The sequence below is a fragment of the Cricetulus griseus genome, chromosome 2, assembly GCF_003668045.3.
Source record: "Cricetulus griseus strain 17A/GY chromosome 2, alternate assembly CriGri-PICRH-1.0, whole genome shotgun sequence".
NCBI classification, from domain to species: Eukaryota; Metazoa; Chordata; class Mammalia; order Rodentia; family Cricetidae; genus Cricetulus; species Cricetulus griseus.
In genome coordinates, this window is record NC_048595.1 from 295,745,160 (window position 1) to 295,765,602 (window position 20,443).

General features: G+C 36.2%; 1 protein-coding gene across 1 annotated transcript in view; it reads right to left on the reverse strand.

The window, feature by feature from the left end:
- Lnpep (leucyl and cystinyl aminopeptidase) overlaps nt 1-20,443 on the reverse strand; it is a 72,313-nt gene that overhangs the window by 34,906 nt on the left and 16,964 nt on the right. The window contains exons 2-7 of the mRNA XM_027401213.2: nt 14,520-15,360; nt 10,001-10,139; nt 8,702-8,833; nt 4,143-4,263; nt 3,383-3,537; nt 1,106-1,219 (exon numbers count right to left, since the gene is read on the reverse strand). Coding sequence (XP_027257014.1) covers nt 1,106-1,219; nt 3,383-3,537; nt 4,143-4,263; nt 8,702-8,833; nt 10,001-10,139; nt 14,520-15,360 — 1,502 coding nt within the window. The remainder of the gene's footprint in view (nt 1-1,105; nt 1,220-3,382; nt 3,538-4,142; nt 4,264-8,701; nt 8,834-10,000; nt 10,140-14,519; nt 15,361-20,443) is intronic.

The following is a 20,443-nucleotide window of genomic DNA, read 5'->3' on the forward strand; positions in this document are numbered from 1 at the left end:
ATTTTTAAAATAAAAATTGAAGCTTAGGACAGAAACTTGGTCCTTACCCTTGAGTTTCTATTAAAATATACAATTCTTAGTTAAGGTTATTTTAAATAAAGTACAACTCAGTCTGAAAGCATAGGGAGAGAGAGAGTTCAGCCAAGAGAGTGCCCCTAGAATGTACATTACATTTTAAGCATTCTGGGCACCCCCAAGTGGTAAAACTGTGTATTTCATTGGTTAATTTAGTAACATACTGATTAAACTACCCACCTAGTATTCCAACTGAAAATTACTTGCAGTTTTAATTAAGCTCTCTATAAAAAATTGCCAAACTTTAAATGTTCAAGAATATTACTGAAAGTACCTGGATAATATCCGTAGGGAGTCTAAAAGCAAGTCATAGGATTTTAGGGTTGAAAACATGTCTATGTGGGAGGTTTTCCTATAGTTTAAGGAGACCACATTTCATACTGCCCCTCAGCTAACCAAAAATGCTTGAATTATTTCAGCAATACCTGCCAAATTATGGCCTACTATGTCTGAACATCTGTGAGTACAGGAAATATCTCCAAACTCTAATGATGCAACTCAAAGCATAATGCCTCTCTATAACATGATGGTATTCAAGTCTTGGAAACTGGATGACAAATTTTATATGCAGTTTATATGCAGCAAGGACAAATTTATCATTTATTTTAGCAACTTACATGTTTTTTAAATTAACTTACATGTTTTTTAAGAACTGTTCAAAGACTACATTCAGTGACAATATAAAAAGTAGTACTAAAGTCAGTCTTCATTTCTCTTTATACATAGTTTTAATTTTAACAAATTTTCCAACTTTATCTAAATTCCTTGAAACAGACAAACCATATCAAAAATAAAATGTAGCACTTAAAATATTCATCCAATGTAAAAAAAATAAGATCATACATAACTATTTCAATGTTCAATGAAATACATCAATAAGCAAGAGTGTGAATTTAATTATAAAATCTCCAGAATTACAGATTTTGCTGTAACTTTCTTAAAAATTACCTCAAATGTGTAGAAAATACAAGGTAAATAACTCATAACCTCACTATTCCCTCCTCACAGGATAAAGAAACACAGTACTTACACTGTTGAGCTCTTTGAATATTTTTTCCACAGAGAAATACTCCATGAAAGTCGCAAAGCCTTCATTTAGCCACAGGTCATTCCACCATTGCATTGTAACCAGATTACCAAACCACTGTAAGAAAGACAAGATAGTGACCAGCATGACATGTATATTTCCAGGAATTTCTTAACTGGATTAACTGTCAGGCTAATTACAGATAATCAAATTAAAATCTTAAAAGAAACTATATCCAGAGTAATTAAGGACTTATAAAAGTTATATAAACTGTACCAAAAAAATAAAGGACTTTAAAAGTTGTATAAACTTATTTTAGAAGTAAAATAAAAACTTCAGCATTTTACCTTAGCTAAATGGGAAGAATCAGGAAAGACCATGAATATATTTACTAAAATGTGTGTTAAAAATTCATACTATACAGATAATAACAATTTTAAGCTGTTTCATTTAAGTGAGACATCTTAAATAATGAAATTATCTGATCTAATACCAAGTTAGTAAAATTATTTTCCATTATATATACAGTCTTCTATGACAAGCAAAAGTTTTCCTACTGTCAGAGTCTGGATTCCATGCTTCTCTTCCATTACCTGAGTTCAAGACATGATTCACACAAGATTCAAGAAACATTCTTATAGAAGCTGGTGTGCACGCACACACGCACACACAGAGGAAATCAGAGAAATCTTTAAATGCTTTCTTATATATAGTAGTAAAAAGAAGGCAAAAGGTAAGAGACCGTCCTAAGTCTCTTTTGGATATGTAGAGATGATTCAACAATTACCATTGGCCTGCAATCTTGAGGACCTGAGATTGGATCTCAGCAACCATGTAACAAGCCACCATGTAATTCTCCACAAGTCTGCTATCCCAGCTCTAGGGAGGTACAAACAGGCAAATCACTGGAGTTTGTGGCTCCCAACCTCACTAAATGTGATAAAGAGACCCTGCCTCAGGACAGGTAGAAAGTGATGGAAGAGAACACCTGGTACACTCTTCTGTTCTCCACATATGCACCCACGTACTCAAACACTCACAGACAGACAGACAGACAGACAGACAGACAGACAGACAGACACACACACACACACACACACACACACACACACACACACAAACACACACACACCAAACTTCTTTTTAAAATACTTTCAATAAAAAGTGGTCATATTTGTCAATATGGTTTGGGGTTTATTTCATATCAGTAGTAAAAAAATTAAGGCTATTACCACAACAAAATAAATTACTTTTGAGAATTCAATCATTAATTTTTCTAAGATACTATCTTAAAAATACGTTTAACAGGAAGATGAGTTATAAGCCCCAAATGAAAGAAAAATATAAGAGAAATATTCAAAGTGGTAATGAGTGGTCCCAGAAATGACAGGGTTAGAAAAAATATGTATCATTTATAATCTTGCCAAGAAGTTTTTACAAGGGTCACAGAGTCATGTACAGATGATGTTTGAGACAGAGTTAACTGGCCATACCCTACACTCATATATAGGGCACAAGAGAGATAATATCTTGGGAATGGGGATGTACATGGACAAGTCTTTTCTTTTTTTAATCTTAAACAAAGAATTCCTGCACTCTATACTGGGAAGAGCTCATTCTCACACATTAATAGAGAACCCCATTCTAGCAGGAAACAGAAAAAGGATTTGGTCCTGATAATTGTGATTCAAGAATTGTTAGTAGAAGCTGGGTATGAGAGCCCATATATATGACCTGGTACTCAAGAGTTGAGGCAGGAGAAATCTGCGTCACATAGTAAGGGAGATGGTGTAACTAAGGGAAAAAGTTCTATCCGACAAGGTTACACTGAGCAGCTGGCTAGGTGTAGTACAGATATGTATTATTATGGGGAAAATGATATTCTTGGGCTAAGGAATTTAGCTCAGAGGTAAAGTACTGTCTAACACAAAGTTCTGGGTTTGGTCCCAGCACTAGGGTAAATAAAAAAGATAATTTGAAGATAGAGTTATTGTTCAAGGCCCAATGCTACCATTTAATACCTGTGTGAGTTCAAACCAATCATTTCTTAGAGCTTAGTTTCAGTTTCAGTATGTGTAAAATGGGATTTCCACTCACTTTAGGACACTGTGAAATGAGATAATGGACGTGAAAATGACTTAAAAATGAAGTTCTAACAGATTGTTTAAAAGCATTTTTTATATAACAGCAACACTACAATCACAGAATAGATATTTAATAATATGCAGGTGTTTACTAAAACTCTAGGGCTTTAGACGTAATGGCACTGGATGGCAATACCTGATGTGCCAACTCATGAGCGATGATTTTAGTAACCAATTTTCTATCTGCTACTGAAGAACTGGCATTGTCATACAGAAGAGTCTCTTCTCGGAACGTAAGCAGGCCCCAATTTTCCATTGCTCCCGCTTCAAAGTCAGGAATGGCCACCAAATCTGGACATAATAAGAAAGAAGAGATCAACTTCTTATCTAAGAGTCAAGAATCTCTACTCAGTAAGACAGTGACAAAGTCTTCCTTTTCCTGGATCTACATGCTCTGTCCCTTGCTGTCAGCTGAGGAACACCTGATCAAACCCTTTGATGATCAAAAATCCCACTGTCCCCTAACAAAGAAAACAATAGCCCATTTCTCTCACAATGACTCAGACTGGAGTAAGCAAGACAAAGCCCAAATCGAACCCCATTAAATTCTTCAGAACCAGCATCATGCTGAAAAGAACTTAAATCTTCTTGCCTTCATGTGTTCCCAGAATGTACTTTTTATTATTTGAATCAGAAATTTTTTGGGAGTTAGAAAACTCCAGACGGAGTCCTAAACAAATTCCTACAACCCCATAAACTTAGAAGTTATATAATTTAAAGTTCAGGTTCAGAAAACTTATAGATTGTAAATAAACTTAACATGTACAATTTTTACAACATTGTTTCTTAGTGTTTTTTAAAGATAACTTTGGCAAAAGCTTTTTCTAAAATATCATTTGTGAAGCAAATCTTCATTTTAAATTTTACTAAAAATCAAGGCACTATTAAATTCTTACCCAATTTCTTAAGTGGGTATTGAATTTCAAAGTAATTTTGATAAAATTCAAGGAGCTTTACAGTTGTGTCCAAGGCATGGTGAACTTGACCAATTTTTTCTGGTACAGCATATATAGAAACCTAAAGAGAAGCATAATCCATTATGTAAAGACAGGTAAAATTACAATGCCATGGAACTCAGCTGAGTGCCGTTAGGACAAGCAAATTCAAGAAGTGCATACTGTATGAGAACTTTGCTTATAATTCTTCTAGCCACACAGAACAAGTCATCTATATCCATACTTACACAAAAGAATTACCTTGTGTTCTAATTTTTTAAAAGTTTTCTCAATATCTCAAAATTATAAGCACTATTCTATCTAATTTTACATTCTTGCACTCCTATGACATAGAGATGCTCTTATTTATGAACTATGAAGATGATGTGGTATCTGTAGCATAAAACTAAGGTGTTAATCCTTTTGGCACCTATTATTGTGCCTGTACTAGAGTGAACACTAAATACATATTAGTAAACAAGTCTTGTTTTTTGTTTGTTTGTTTGTTTTTCGAGACAGGGTTTCTCTGTGGCTTTGGAGGCTGTCCCGGAACTAGCTCTTGTAGACCAGGCTGTTCTCGAACTCACAGAGATCCGCCTGCCTCTGCCTCCCGAGTGATGGGATTAAAGGCGTGCGCCACCATCACCCGGCAGTAAACAAGTCTTAACTTCAGTTGTTGGCTTGCTTTTGTGGATAATGTAATATAAAAAAAAATCATATCATTAGACACCCTCACTATGATTCAGGTCTCACCTTGCCAATTCACTTCTAGCTACACGCTCAGGAAAAAAGCATATATAAAAAGCACACAGGTTGCTTCAATACCTATGCCTTCTATCTATCATTTGGTAGATAAATGTATAGTTTAAATACATATGATAAGATTATAAAATAAAACTGAAATTTGACCAAGGGATGCAATTATTCTCAATCCTAGAATATAATTAGGAGAAAGGGTTGTTAAGATCTCTTCTTCTTCTCTACTTTTCTTTTCCTTAAAAGAACATGTGCAGCCTGGTCTATAGAACGAGTTCCAGGACAGCCAATGAATGATACATAGGGAAACTCTGTCTCAGAAAAAAAAATGTGATTTTAACTTCTTAATACACACACATCATCTGTTAATTATATTTATACTAACTTTATTCTAAAAAGTAATAAAATAAGCAAAGAGAATGATGTCTCAATAGCAATGTTTTTTTGCCATTTTGTGGTCTGAAGGATTTAAAATATGGTCCTGGGGATATCAGGCTAGCACTCCTCCACTGAGCTATTTCCCCAGGCATCTTTCTAGTTTTTATTTGGACACAGGGTTTCTTTAAGTTCTCCAGATTCAGTCTTGAACTCATTTTGTAGCTCAGGCATGTCTTGAACCTGTAATCTTCCTGCCTCAGCATCCTGGGTAGCTGGGATTACAGTTCCTCACTACCATGCATATAAGGGGGGAAAATGCCTTAAACATTTTGGGTTGGATAAGAGAACACCAATTACAACTGTATAGTGGTTTGAGGTGCAGCTCGATGGTACAGGAGATGAGCAAACCTAAGGCTCTGGATTGAAACTTAATAAAAAGAGTAAAGAAAAGAAAAAACAAGCAAATATCTTAGTCAAGCTCAAATGTAAGTCTACTGGCAACTAGGCCGTAATGGTTTCAGCCTAAATGCTTTCTTTCCATCTACTGCCAGGGCCATTTAAAAGATTTCTGTTACCACAGCTATGAAGATCCCTGCTTACTCAGAGCAAAGGGTCTTTACAACTGAAAAATAGAAGGTTTGATAGGTTTAACCTGTCTGTGCCTTAAAGCAATAAAAACAAAAACTAGCTAACAAAAGCAGAACCAAACCTTTCACCCCCATGAGGGTAACATGTCCTGTAGGCTCCAAAGGATACACTGGCTTTCCAAAACAGGGTAACAAAACGAGTTCCTAACATAAAGAATATATTGAGTCCCTTCCTAATGACTTATTAGATGAACTAGAATGGAATGATATCAAATGGGCAAAGTGTACCAGGATGATTCAAAGACACGTGAGATATGTCCTGGATAGTTTAATGTCAACTTGACACAAGCTAGAGTCAGAAGAAAGGAGGGAATCTCAATTGAGAAAATGCTGCCATAAGATCCAGCTCTAAGACATTTTCTTAATTAGTGACTAATGGGGGAGGGCCCAGCCCATGGTAGGTGGTACTATCCCTAGGTTCTATTAAGAAAGCAGGCTGAGCAAAGCCCATAGAAACAAACCAGTAGCAGCACCCTTCCAGGATCCTGCCCTGTTTGAGTTCCTGTTCTGACTTCCTTCAACAATGAACAGTGTAAGTCAAACAAACCCTTTCCTCTCCAAGTTTCTTTGGATCATGGTGTTTCAGTACAGCAATAGTAACCCTAAGACATGATATAAATGACTTTAGAAGTTTTGAACAATAACATGTTTGTGAATAAATTAAAATTATGGCTATAATGATAGTACTGTTGAGGGGTCTAGTTAAATCTACGTGTCAGATGTGGTACTCATATCTGACTGATTAAACTGATTCTACCAAACTAGCCCATCTATAACAAAAACAGAAGCAGAAAGCAAGGAAACAAAACAAAAACCTCAAGTAAAGCATGAAGCAGCCAGCATTTTTCACAGCTGGCCTATAATTTTCCAGATAATTCTGACATTGCTAAGAAGAAAAATTCATTTTTTTTCCAGACCAAATAGATCTTTCACTTTCTGCTAAGGAAAAGAGAAGTTTAATGAACGAAAAGTGAAAATATAAAAGGTAAAAACCAAATTGGGGGGTGTGTGTGCTGTTATGGGTATTGAACCTAGGGCTTGGCTAATGTCCAATAAACTGGACTATATCCTTAAGTCCTATTCTTCCTCTGAGGCTTTGATATCAAAGCAGACTTCAGTAATAAACAGGGCATAGATAATAATCTACAGTCATTGATAAAAATCAGTTTATTAGTATAACTCTACTTCTTTATTCCTGAGTCTTGTTAAATAGACCTACCACCTAATAGTATAAAAATAGAAGCTGGATTTCAACATCTTAGAATAGAAACATCCTTCACTACCTTCCAAGTTTTGAACTTCTGGTTGCAACACCTGCATAAGTTACTGATGTCAGCACTAAATAGAAGTGCAAAGTAAAACTGTCTTCCACTGGCTCTGTGATCTAGGTCAATCACTTAACCTTTCTGAGACATACTCTCATCAGAGGTATGGGGCTAATGATGTGGCCATCTTTATTTTATAAAACCCAATGTTTAGAAATGAGTTACTAGCATACCGGCTAGCACAAGGTATATCCATTTCCTAATAAAAAAAGGAGAAAAATAGTAAAACTATTGTTTATTCGTGCTGTTAAAATATGTTTACTATAGGCAGCACTAAAAATGAGATTACATCTCTGGTGTGTAAAGATTAAATGATATAGTTACATATGGAAAAAGGGAATGTGTACCCATCTATGCATATATGATATACATGAATGGATTTTCTTCTTTGTGTGTGTCTGTATATATTATAGTCCTGAAAAATGAGGTGTAGAGGAGATTAGAATGCACATCTAATCCCAGCCTTTAATCCCAGCACATGGGAGGCAGAGGCAGGCTGATCTCTGTGAGTTCAAGGCCAGCCTGGTATACACAGAGTTCCTGGACAGCCTCCAAATCAATACAGAGAAACCCTGTATCAAAAAACCAAAAGAAAAAAAAAACAAAAAACCAAAAAACAACAACAAAAAACCCCACCCACTTCTGATGTATAGCCCAGCACCTAAAATTTTTTGAAAGAGTATTCATCTCATTTTTATAGCCAATATGATAATCATTAGCCACACAAACTACTATAACTCTTGAAGTATGGCAAGCAGAGACTCATGGTACATTTTATTTTAGTTTAAACCTTAAGAGCTATATAAGGTTACTGAACATCATATTCTACAGTACAGTTCTAGAAATGTTAGTGTATTATGTTGTATTACTATAATTCTCTTATAAAATAGGAAATGTGAAAACTATTGGCTTTTAAGTATTAAATAAATAGCAGTAAATAAGAGTTAAGTTTTGTGGGATATTTGATTGCACTGTGACACTGAGACTGTGTTAATAAAGTTAACCTTGAATCAAGGGGTAAAGCCAGTGACTAGTCAACTACAAGAACTAGTCATAGAGCTTATGGAGGACCCCAAATACAATAGAGGCACAGGAAGGAATAGGGAGGGACTTGGTGATTCAAAGGCTTTTTGGACTTCCTTTCTGGTGTAGGAAGTATGGAGAGAAGGACAGATGGTCACTCCTCCACCACTTCTTTAATCATGTTTTCACCCAGTATCTGACTCCCAAGTCTTTATTGGTAATAGAGCAACTCAGATAAACCTAACAGTTAAGTAAGAGTAGCATTTCTGTTACAGAATGTCAGAATCTGATCTAAAGGCTTGTCTTCCTAAGGAAACTACCAAGAAACATTGAAAGAATTCTTCCTAGGTTGCTATAAGCAGATTTTCAGACAATTAGAATACCAACATACCAGGGTTCCATTTACATCCTGACTCAGGTTCCTCATCTCCCCTACAATGAAAGCAACCAGGTACGTGCTCATTTTCACACTTTCAAAAAACTCATCCTTAATAAGTCCTTCTTCTGCAGGGACTGATGACTTCTATAACCAAAGGAAAAAAGATGACAGTTCTGTAATTAAGGCAATCAATGGCAAATATACTGAAAAACTAAAAAAATCATGTAGGCAGTTAAGTGGATATTTTAGTCTTTCAACACAAACTTCGAGAGAGCAAAGCCCCTTGTTTCAGTTTCTTCTACCACCCTTCATCAAGAGGAAACACTGAGTACAATGAGAACCCTAACATGGCTCTCAATAAATTTAAGTTACAGGGAACAGTGGTTTTTAAAAATGTAGCAAAACTCAAACCCTTCCAACCACCCCAGAACCTTATGATAACTGACTTCAAGAAGGAACTGTAGCTAAGATATCCTTTAACGTTATCTAGTGCTCCATAGAGAACCCCCAGGAAAACATAGTGGAATCAAATGTGCTAGGTCACTAGAGAAGTCTGAAACAGACTGAAAGTGGAGAAATGCCAGCAACTCTCATGATTTTCCAACCATGAATCAGATTATGCTTTGGGTTATTAGACAAGTAGGTGCCCACCTCTTTAAGAGTTTGGCTATGAGTAGGATTGTGACAATGCAAGAACATGCTGTCTACTGTCTAGGGGGCAGATTGCATTACCTGCTGACTCTGGCTATTCCTCACCCTAGCTACACAAGTTCTGGGAAGCATCACATAGACCTCACCTTGCTGTTCAGGTATACGCAAAGGGAACCCTAAGTTCTTTTTAGCATAAAACTCCTCTGCTTGTTGTTACCCCTAATACCTACCCCACAATTAATACTCAAGAAAAAGGCTCCTGTTTTTGTTGTTCATTTCCTCATGACAACAATCCAAAGTTTCATTTGCCAAAACACCAAGAATAATCACAATTCCACACTCTCAACACTGCTTAGAAGAGCAACTTCGTTATGTCTCAAGTAATTTACTGGGCTTGCACTAGTTCACAGTGTTAGTATTTGTGCAACTGTAGAGCAAGAAGACACTTCACACCTCCTGCCCATGCATTCTAATACCTGGGGGGGTCCTTTCTTTCCTCGAGTGATCCTCAGACTGACAAATCTTCATTTTTACTTAACTATCTCAGAAATATAGACACATATAAACCTAAGTATTCCTACCAATAGTACAGTAAAGAGAAACCCAACTGTTCTCAGAGACAAGCGATCCATCCAAAGATTTTACTTCATGTCACAGTACCTTAGGCATATTTGATAATGCAATGTGATGCTCATTCCTTGTAATCTTGATGATAAATGTGGCCTTAAATGCTGGTTCATCAAAACAGGGAAAAGCAGATCTTGCTGCCAGAGGTTCAAACTGAGTTGCTGCAAAGTACCTAAAAACAAATGTAAATTCAATACAATAGTTATTGAGTGTCTACTAGACAGGGCACCATGCCAAGTACTGGGGGTGTGAAGACAAACACATTACAATTACAAAGTTTAAAGGACCCCAATTAACTAAGAGAGACAGAAGTCAAGAGTGTACACCATCTTCTAGCAGGGTTTAAATCATATCCTAACAGTGGAAGCACATGAGTAGGATCAAATAGCATTAAACAAATTTTGCTGGAGTTAAAGACACTGTAGAGAAACTAGTACAAAGTCTGAATTGGTCCTTGGACACCAAGAATACTTGATAAAGTACAGAAGGGGAACAAAACACTTGAGAAAGAAGACAGCATAAGGGAAGGAGGCAGTATGTGTCTATAAAAGGGGGCAGCTGCTAAGTGTGATGGTATTCAAAAAGTAGCTCCATAAAAAGTTTTCGACATAAAGTCCGTAGAAAGGATTGCCATTAATTGCTACTAAACACCTGGGTTTACAACACTGCATTTCAACATTCACTTTCACAAAAATAGAAAAGTTGTTCTTTAACAGTACTCTGCATTCCTTTTACTTTTCAGAGATAAACAGAAAGGATGATCTCCTTTCCACACCACAACAGCAGCAGACAAGGCTATACTACATACAAAGAAACTGAATTACAGGTCATATAAAAAGCACAAAAAAAGAAGCAAGGAAGATTTTTAATCAAGGAAGAAAGTGGATCTCTATGTGGAAGACTACACAAACGGAGTATCAGGCAAAAGCACTTTCTTGGACTTGCTAATATACCAGCCACAGGCACTCTAGTCATGACACCCTCTGTTCCTCAATTCTTAGACTCCACTTTTAGAAGATAGGCAGAAAACAGAAAATTGGATTTGGAGTTTACATTGATTAGACATATGATTCTGGATTCTGTAAAGTCTGTAACCTATATATATATAATTATGATTGAGACAGAATCCCCTGCACGAAGCCCAGAGTTTTGTTAGAATCCAGTAAAACTTTACAATAAAACAAAACATTTATATACTAAATAGGTGGTTCTATATAGATGCTTATTACTAATACTAAGAAACTACAAATCTTTCCCACAATTAAAATCATTATTATTATTATTATTATTATTATTATTATTATTATTATTATTATTGTTTTTCAAAACAGGATTTCTCTGTGTATCCATGGCTGTACTGAAACTCACTCTGTAGACCAGGCTGGCCTCAAACTCACAAAGATCCACCTGCCTCAGCCTCCCAAGTGCTGGGATTAAAAGCATGTGCCACTACTGGCCAGCTGAGACAGGATCTTAAATAGCCCAAATTTACCTCATATTCATTATGTGCGCACACACACACACACACAGACCCTTCTCTGATCCTCCAGCCTCTACCTCCCAAGTGCTGGGACTACAAGTGCATTCCTTCATGACTGATTATATATCCTAACATTCTAAGAAAAACTAAAACAAAACAAACAAAAACAACCTTAAATTATTGTTAAAGTAATATAACTATTTCACACAAACATCTCTGAGAATGCTGCTTTGAAGATACAATGTCTTCTCTATTCAGAATACTTCATGCATATTCTTTCTTTGTGACTATGTTTGCTTTCAGAAAAACTTGTTACAGATTTTCCTCAAGTCTATTTGAAGACAGGAATTACCTGGAAGTCAAATAAGAGAATCCTAAGCAATGGCAAAAACAACCTGCAAAGGCAAAGTGTGAACTGGAGAAGCAGTTCAATACAGTGGTTATGAAACAGGTTTGAGTTCCCTCTCTGCCAGACTATTTCTTACGTACCTTTTTCCTTGGCTATTATAAATACATTATCATTTCTTAGTGAGTTTGACAAGGTAGAAGACTAAAGAAACATAAAATGCTCTAAGCAGTGTCTAGTGTTTTAGTTCCCAATAAGTACTGGCTACTGTTATGCTTAGTTTTAGGAATACAGAGCTCAACATGATAGGGGAGTAAGAGCTGTGAGGAAAAACAAAGGTCAGACAATGAACACCTTCAAATTATTAGAAATAAGAACTGCAAAAGGACCGTACACCAAAGGCCAGCATGACCTTCCTACTAATGGAAACAAGTGCAGAGATAAGAATAGGCATAGATTACATTTATAATAGTGTGGAAAGTAGGTAAAGTTTCCTGATCACAAGCAGGATCTATTCAAAGCATCAGACATTATGATTTTCTAGGCAACAAGAGCGTTGGTGGTATAATGGTGAGAAAAGGTGCCTTCCAAGCAACAAGAAATGCATCCCCCTAATCATTTTATCAGTTTAAATATTTATTCTAATTATAGTGGGGGTTAGTATAAAAGTATCCAGTAAAATAAAGTAAAATTGTGAGACACACACCCACACAAAATTTAATATTAGTAGTTTTCAGATATTGTGAAAGTCAGAGTGATTTAAACTTTTATCCTCTATCAAGATACACAATCATGTGGGGCCTTCACTGTAATTAACAAGCAGATAAATAAGCTTATATTCTGTTTGTTCCAATATTTCAGCTTAAAATACTATTTTGAATTCTCTACTTCTTAGTTTTAAGGGCCTACATTTTTCTAGCATGCACCACAAGTGAACCAAGAATTTACACATGCTTATCCTAAAAAAATCACTGGTTCCTACTACACAGCATTCATTCTTCCCATAAAAACCAATAGTTTCAAAGATTCCAGGTTTCCAATCTAATTGGATGAGATAGCTCTGGGGCTTAGAGTTCTGTTTGCAATATTAAGTCACTGTGTTATAGTGTGCATGGTGTGTCTGTCTACATGTCTATCTCTCTATATATGTGGATCTTTCTACATTAAAAATGTACAATGCAAACCAGGGTGCAAAATACTGTAGTTCCTACAAAGATAACAAAGATTACAAACCAATAACTAACGCTAAACATTCCAAGGCTGCCACTACAATCACAAATTTGTGTTCAATTTAGATAATCATTCAACAACTGAAATATAAAGGCAGCATGCTATTTGTTTTAAAAGCATATATAAAAGAAAAAGTTTATCTGACATTCTTATTAAGTAGAGGTTACTAAAATATAACCATGTTTCAAATTCAAACTATCAGTATAAAACCCTCAAATATATGTGAGAAGCAGATGGACAATTTGATGTGAAAAGAAAATTGTAGCAGCTTTTGATGATTCTTAATTCCCAACAGAGAGCTGCAGCCTTGTCTCAAATTTTCATCCAGTACTTGAGTGTTTTCTGATGACTGAGAAAAAAAATGTTTTTTTTTTTTTTCTACTGTTCGGAAAAAAGCTAAGAGAGAAACATCCATTCTATAGCAAATTCAATGTCTTGGGTAGAAAAAATAAAGAACTAACGTGTTCTTTTTATTTTCAATTAGTAAAATTACTCTTTTAAAAAAAATGTATTTTCTTCTTTGAAATCCATATAGAAAACCACAGTTGTCAAAAAAAAAATCTATAACCAAACCAAATGTTGGGTCCATCAAACAAGAAATAAAATGTATGATTGAAATTACATATATTTAAAAAATTATTTACTTTCAATGAACTGAAAATTAAAAAAGACTCTGAAACATTGAACAAAACAACAACAATATATTAATATATATTAGCCAACTGGCCAGTGTAAATAATTCCTTAACTGGTCTACAGAGTATTATGAGTATATTATGTAAGAATGCTCTACTAACATAAAGCACATATAAATGGCCTTTGTGCACAGAGATGAAATTATCATTACTTATGATTATAATGGAATCATTATAATATACACTATCTTTCATGAAACCCATCTATGATATGGCTAATAAAATTAAACAACAAAGTATGATCCAAATAGGCTGTAGAATACTCTTACACTGTATATCACTTTTTTTTCTTTTTTGAGATGTGATTCTTTCTTACACTTTTAAAGAGTACACAGTCAACCTGGTATTTTAAAAAGTAAACCAGTAAAGATTAAGAACATTAAGATGATGTGTGTTTATATGCCACCTCTCATACCCTCTTTCTCCAACTCATAAAGTGACTCCTAAAACTTCTGCCTGCCATCGGGGTAGCCTGGACCACTCACTCTGCCTCCTACAGCCTCAGGGAAGGGTAGCACTATTCATCACATAAAACATGAAAAGCTCAAGAAAAGTTTGTTAGTTTGTAATAGAGAATATAATCTTCCTTCATTCCCTTCCACCATACACTTCTACTCTCTTCCATCACAATACTCACTCGAAGTTCTGCCTAAGAGAATTGTATATTCTTGCATTTTACCATTCTAACTTGAACATAGCTTCCTAAATTAAAAAAAAAATATGGTGTGGGCAAAAGAACCTGCACTGTGGAAGTCACATGCAGAAGAGCACAGAATAAGAACCATTTAGGAGGTTTACATACTTTTTCTCATTACTTTTATCTGTGTAGGTGATGCCATAAAATCCATAATAAGAGTTAGATATATTTGCAGAATACTCTATCTTCAAGGTATAGTTGTGCCCTGCTAGAAGGGCTTCAGGGGCAACAATGGCAATTTGTTCGTGATATGGATATTCCAGGACTTCAACTTGTTTTTCTTGACTAGAAACTGCTGACATAAATGTCACTCTTGAAATATTATGTCCTGTGCTATGGAGAATGATATTCCATGTGGCTTGAAGAGCCTGAAGTGAAATTGTCACAGAACCCTTGAATGTCATTGAGGTTAGGTTTGGATGTAGGCTAAGTTCATAGCGCTGAGGCATAATGGCAGTGGGAAGCCTAATTTGTGCCCATGGAAACAATTTCCCATTTGTGGCAACTGGCTGAATTAGTCCCGTTGACTGGTTTTTTTTGTGGCAGCCTTCTTTGGTAAAGGTACATCTAGGCAGTAGATAAATCACCATGATTACAGAGACAGCAACCACGATGACAAAAACACAGACCACTAAGGTTCTGGCAGAGGGTACTGAACAAGAGCCGTCTGGACTCTGCCTGTAGCCCACTGCACTGTTTCGAAGTCCTGAGCTTCTGTTCATAAAGGACATGCCCAGCAGCTTTGCAGATGACTCATAATCCTCTTCATCCTCATCCATCTCATGCTCACCAAGACCTCGAACCAGTAGCCTTGAACCTCGGGGCTCATATTCCACTTCATCAGGTTCCAGTGGATGTAAACAAGGTTCTTTGGCTAAATCTACCACATCTGGTTCTTCTTCAAACATGCTGTTTTCAATCATATTCCTTGGAAGCTGAAGTCGATCTACAAATATAAGACACAAAGATAAGACAGGAGTGGGGGAGAGTTCACAATGCAATGTTTCTTGGAAAGACCAAATTTAATGTTTTTTTTTTTTAATCACTAAGACTTATTTCCACCTTAAAGCTATTAGAATTAAATAGAGGCTTTATGGAATTCTTGAGTTGTTCATTAAAAATCAAGAATATATATAAAAGCATACTATAGTCATGAACCCCCAAAACAAAAACACTAGTAAATGGGCTAATATTAATGAAAGATAGTATAAAGCTAATTGTTTTTCTGTCACAGATTTTTTTCATTGTTAGTGGTCACTAAGTGAATAAAAATATATCTGATAGTGAAAAAGAGTGGCTATTGTATCTGTATAGAAGCTTACTGAAATGTACACGGATTTTAGGCCTGGGTAATTTTGGTGTGTGATATTTATTTCATTTGAATTTGTTTTCTGTTAATAATGAAAGTAAAGAAATTTTTTTAAGCAGATGTGATTTTATAGTACTTTCTTTAAAATGGTACCACCCAATCAATACCCTGGGTTCCAGGCTTGACTTTAGAGTATGTCACTCTGGCCATCTCTGCCCATGTATGTCCCTAAACAGCTAGGATTGAGTGGGGCCAAAAGGATTGTAGTCAATGCCTTTCTTCTGGGTCTGGACACTTGAAGCCTGGAATTCTTGGCCAAATACTGCAAACCAGGTTGTAAGGCCTGTGTGGGTCTTCTTCCTGAGTCCCACTCTATCCTGGGCAAATTAAAGATGGGTCTACCTGCTTCTAGGCTTAAGAGACAGCTCATCAAGAGAATGGGCTATTGTTTCCCTCAGGAGAAGGATGTTTTTGTACGACAGTACACTGAAAGAGGAAAATTACTTATAAAATTTTGACAAGCAAGAAACAGTAACACGGACAAAAAAACTTACAAAACAGATCAAACTGTAGTTCAAAACCTGCCTTTTCGCCCTTGTGTACCTTTCACCAGTACAATGTTTCCCATCCTTAAAAACAGAATGAACGAGCACCATGAGTGTCAGCATATCTTGAGTCAGGAAGTGGTGGGAGCTCTTCTGAGCTACACTCCTCCCATTTGCCAAATGTCACTGAGGAGAAAGGTCTCAAGAAGCAAAGGGGTAAATAATACTATGTATCTATCAATGACTTAGAATTGGGACAGTCAATATTTTGTATTAAAAAAATCACATCTTGTAAGGGATTTTAAGAGTTTAACAAATTGAATCATCTTTAACTTGTTCTCACAAGGCACTTTACAATTAACATTTCTAATCTGCACAGCAGTTCTATAAAGTGGCAAAAATTAAGTCATGGGCTGGAGAGATGGCTCAGAGGTTAAGAGAACTGGATGCTCTTCCAGAGGTCCTGAGTTCAATTCCCAGAGACCACATGGTGGCTCACAACCATCTATAATGGGATATAATGCCCTCTTCTGTTGTGGAGGCAGAATGTTGTATACTTAATAAAAAAAATAAATAAAATCTTAAAAAAATTAAGTCATGAAAAAACAAACAGAAATGGACTGACAATTTCAAAGCCAGAGAGATATTTACTGGTAAAATTTATATTTGAGCCCAGATTCTTAAAAAAAATGTTTTCAAATTTGAATCTCATTAGTGTACTACATCTTCTGACCCATGTTAATTTAATGAAAGGGAAGCACTTTTAACAATTTGGTATCTGGCAATGAAATTATTAAAATATTATTCATCATCAGTAGAATAAGACTGACATTAGCTACTTAATACCCAGAAAAACATAGTGGGTATATATATTTAAATTAACATATCAAAATCCCTGCAAAAGCCTAATTTAAACAAATTTTCTTGAGCAGACACAAGGCCTGCTATATTCAAATAAGGCTGTAATAGTTAATAAGCATTGCTCTGCTCAATGACATACAAAATGTGATCCATAAGAAAACAAAAGTCAGCTGCTGCACTTAACTTTAGAACAGCTGCTGTAAATATGTCCCAAAGAATAAGGAAAATGGCTTTAAAAAGTAAAACAGAGGACTATGTCAATAGATAAAACTTTCACCAGAAAAACTGCAACTAAATAAAAGGGACCAGAGGCTGGGGAGATCACTCAATGGGAAAGAATACTTGCTGCCAAATCATGAAGACCTGGGTTTAAGTCTCCAATACTCAAGAAAAAAAAAAGTGGGCATGTAACCCCAACACTGGACAGAGAAGACATGCTGAAATCAGGAGCTTGCTGGCCTGTCAGCCTAGCAAAAACTGTGATCAGGGTGCAAAGCATCAATGCCTGGAAGCTCTGCAAAGAAACCTAAGGGATCAAGGGTAGAGGCAAGAAACATCTACAGCAAGCAAACTGCAGACCTTAACAGCAAACTGCAATCCTTAACAGAAACAAACAAAAGAGAAAAAAATGAAAAAGTCATTTCCTGTAGAAAAGGAACAAAGTTTTCACCTGGACAAACAAAGTGAAGAACTTCCATCAGCAGATCCATATACTAGATAAAAATTTAGTCCATTAGCTAACATAGCAACTATGTATATTTCAATCTACAAGTAAAATGTTAAAGGAAGATTTTTCTCTATGGCTTACATTTTTCATTAGCTTTTAGAAATCTCTCTTTAACATGATCTCAACACAACAAACCCAGCTTGGTAAAATTATACCTACTGATGAGCTTGTACCAAGATCCTTAAATTCATGCCTCATGAATACATACCAAGGTCTTACAAAATTTTCACCAAGTAAGTCCACAAGAGAAAAGTATCAATTACACAGGGATATATGTTGGAGAATGTTTACACACACACACACACACACACACACACACACAGAGAGAGAGAGAGAGAGAGAGAGAGAGAGAGAGAGAGAGAGAGAGACAGACAGACAGACACACACACACACACAGACACAGAGAGAGAGACAGAGGTGTACATAATTTTTTTAAAGCCTGCAAGATGCCTACTGTGTAATAATGTTTGCTGAACAAACCTGATGACCTGCTTGATTCCCAGAGCCCATGGGATTCAATGGGTACAGAATGGGTACAATGGCACATCCAAGGCAAATGGGAGGCAGAGACAGAAGAAGCTGGTGGGTCAGACAGCCTGGACTGCACAGCCCAACAGAAATAACACAAAACTCTGACTCAGTGCTTCAACAAGGTGGGAAGAGATAACTGACTCCTCAAAGCTGCCCTCTGAACTCCACACTTGTGCTTCGGTACATGGACAGCTGCATTCACACACACATATACTACGAAATACTCACACTTTCATACAAACAAAATAGTAATAAGTTAACTTAAAAAAAAAAAAGTGTTTAGGGGCTGGTGAGATAACTCAGGAGTAAAAGGCTCTTGCAGCCAAGCCTATGACCTGAGTTTGAACCTTGTGTCTCATCACAGGGTGGAAGTACTGAACCAAACCAACATGCAAAAGATGTTCTCTGGCCTCCACATGCAACCTCTGCTCAACACACACACACACACACACACACACACACACACACACACACACACACACAATAAATGTAATAAATAATTTCACTGAATGTTTATAGCAGTATTTTCATGAAGGAAGGAAGGAAGGAAGGAAGGAAGGAAGGAAGGAAGGAAGGAAATGACAAAAGACTACTCATCCTTTTTAGTCCTATATCTGGGGCTGGGTACTTAAAAAAAGAAAGAAAAAAGATTACTTGGCTCATAGTTTTAGATCTTGCTGAATCCAGAAAGCATGCAGCTCTGATTAGCCTCCCTTGAGTGTATCACCTCATGCTGGATGGCACCACAATGACAAAAACAAAGAGGAAGACAGGAAGACAGCCAGAGCAAGGGGGTGTTAGGCTCACTTGTTCTGTAACAACCCCCTCAGCAGTGCTAACTCAGAATTCCTGGAAAAGTACATTATTCCCTTCCAAGGACAGTGCCGTCAATCACCTAAAGGCCTTCCACAGTTCTACCTCTTAAAAGTTCCATCACCTCCCAACAGCACACTGAGAAACAAGTTCCCAGGAATCTGTGAACCTTTGGTGGACAAACCATAGAACAAAGCTAATTGTTTAACAGCAGTAGATGGGTTTTACCTTAAATATAGAAACATATTCAAAAATACAGTTTAAAGGAAGACAAACAGGTTACAGAATTTTAAATAAACATGTATCCAGTAGGATACAATGCAAATTAAAAAAAAAAACATTAACAGTGGTTATTCCTGAAAGATAGAGCTTGGGTATGCTGGATATTTTTATTACCCAATTTTTATTTTATAAGTAAATGGAAAAAACTTTCACACATATACACACAATGTTTTAAGCATGCTAACATAGAAAGCTCATGAATTAATGAAAAAGCAATATTGTTGGCTTAGAGAGAAATCAGGAAACCTATATACCAGGATAGTACTTGCTGTTTCTCTTTTATGGGATCTCTTATTAGGAAGTGGAATTTCATCTTTACTATTTAAATTTTTATAGTCCTTGTAACTTGGTTTAATAAATGAAATGAAGCAGAAAGACTTTGGCAGAATTTTTAATGCTGGGCCTTGGGAAGCTATGTAAACTTTACTATTCATTACTACTTTTACAGTTCTATGAGAAGGAATTCAAGCTAGCTAGCTTCCTTGTGGGTGGGGGAACCACATTAAAAAACATCCGGCCAACAGCCAGCAGCCACTGCCAGATTCACCACGTGTGAACCTGTCTTAGAAGCATCTAGGCTCAAGTCAAGGTGACAGCCAATGACTTCAGCTTAAGAGTGACTTCAGACAAGAAGAGCAGAAGAAACACTCACCTAAAAACCCAATCCAAAGTGTTGAGCTAAAGAATCATTGCCAAGTAAAATGGTTGTCTTAAACCATAAATTTTAGAAATTCTACATCATAACATATGATCTCCTTATCCCTTATATATTTCACATAGAAAGCTCGTGAATTAATGAGCTTCATTTCAGTATTATCATCATTATTCATCAATATTTCAGTGATCTTATCCTCTGAGGAATTCGAGCTCTACACTGAGCTACATGTCCCTGAAATAAGAACAAATTTTCCCTGAAGACAAACATAAAGCACACTGCACACACTAGTTTACAGTTCCATGT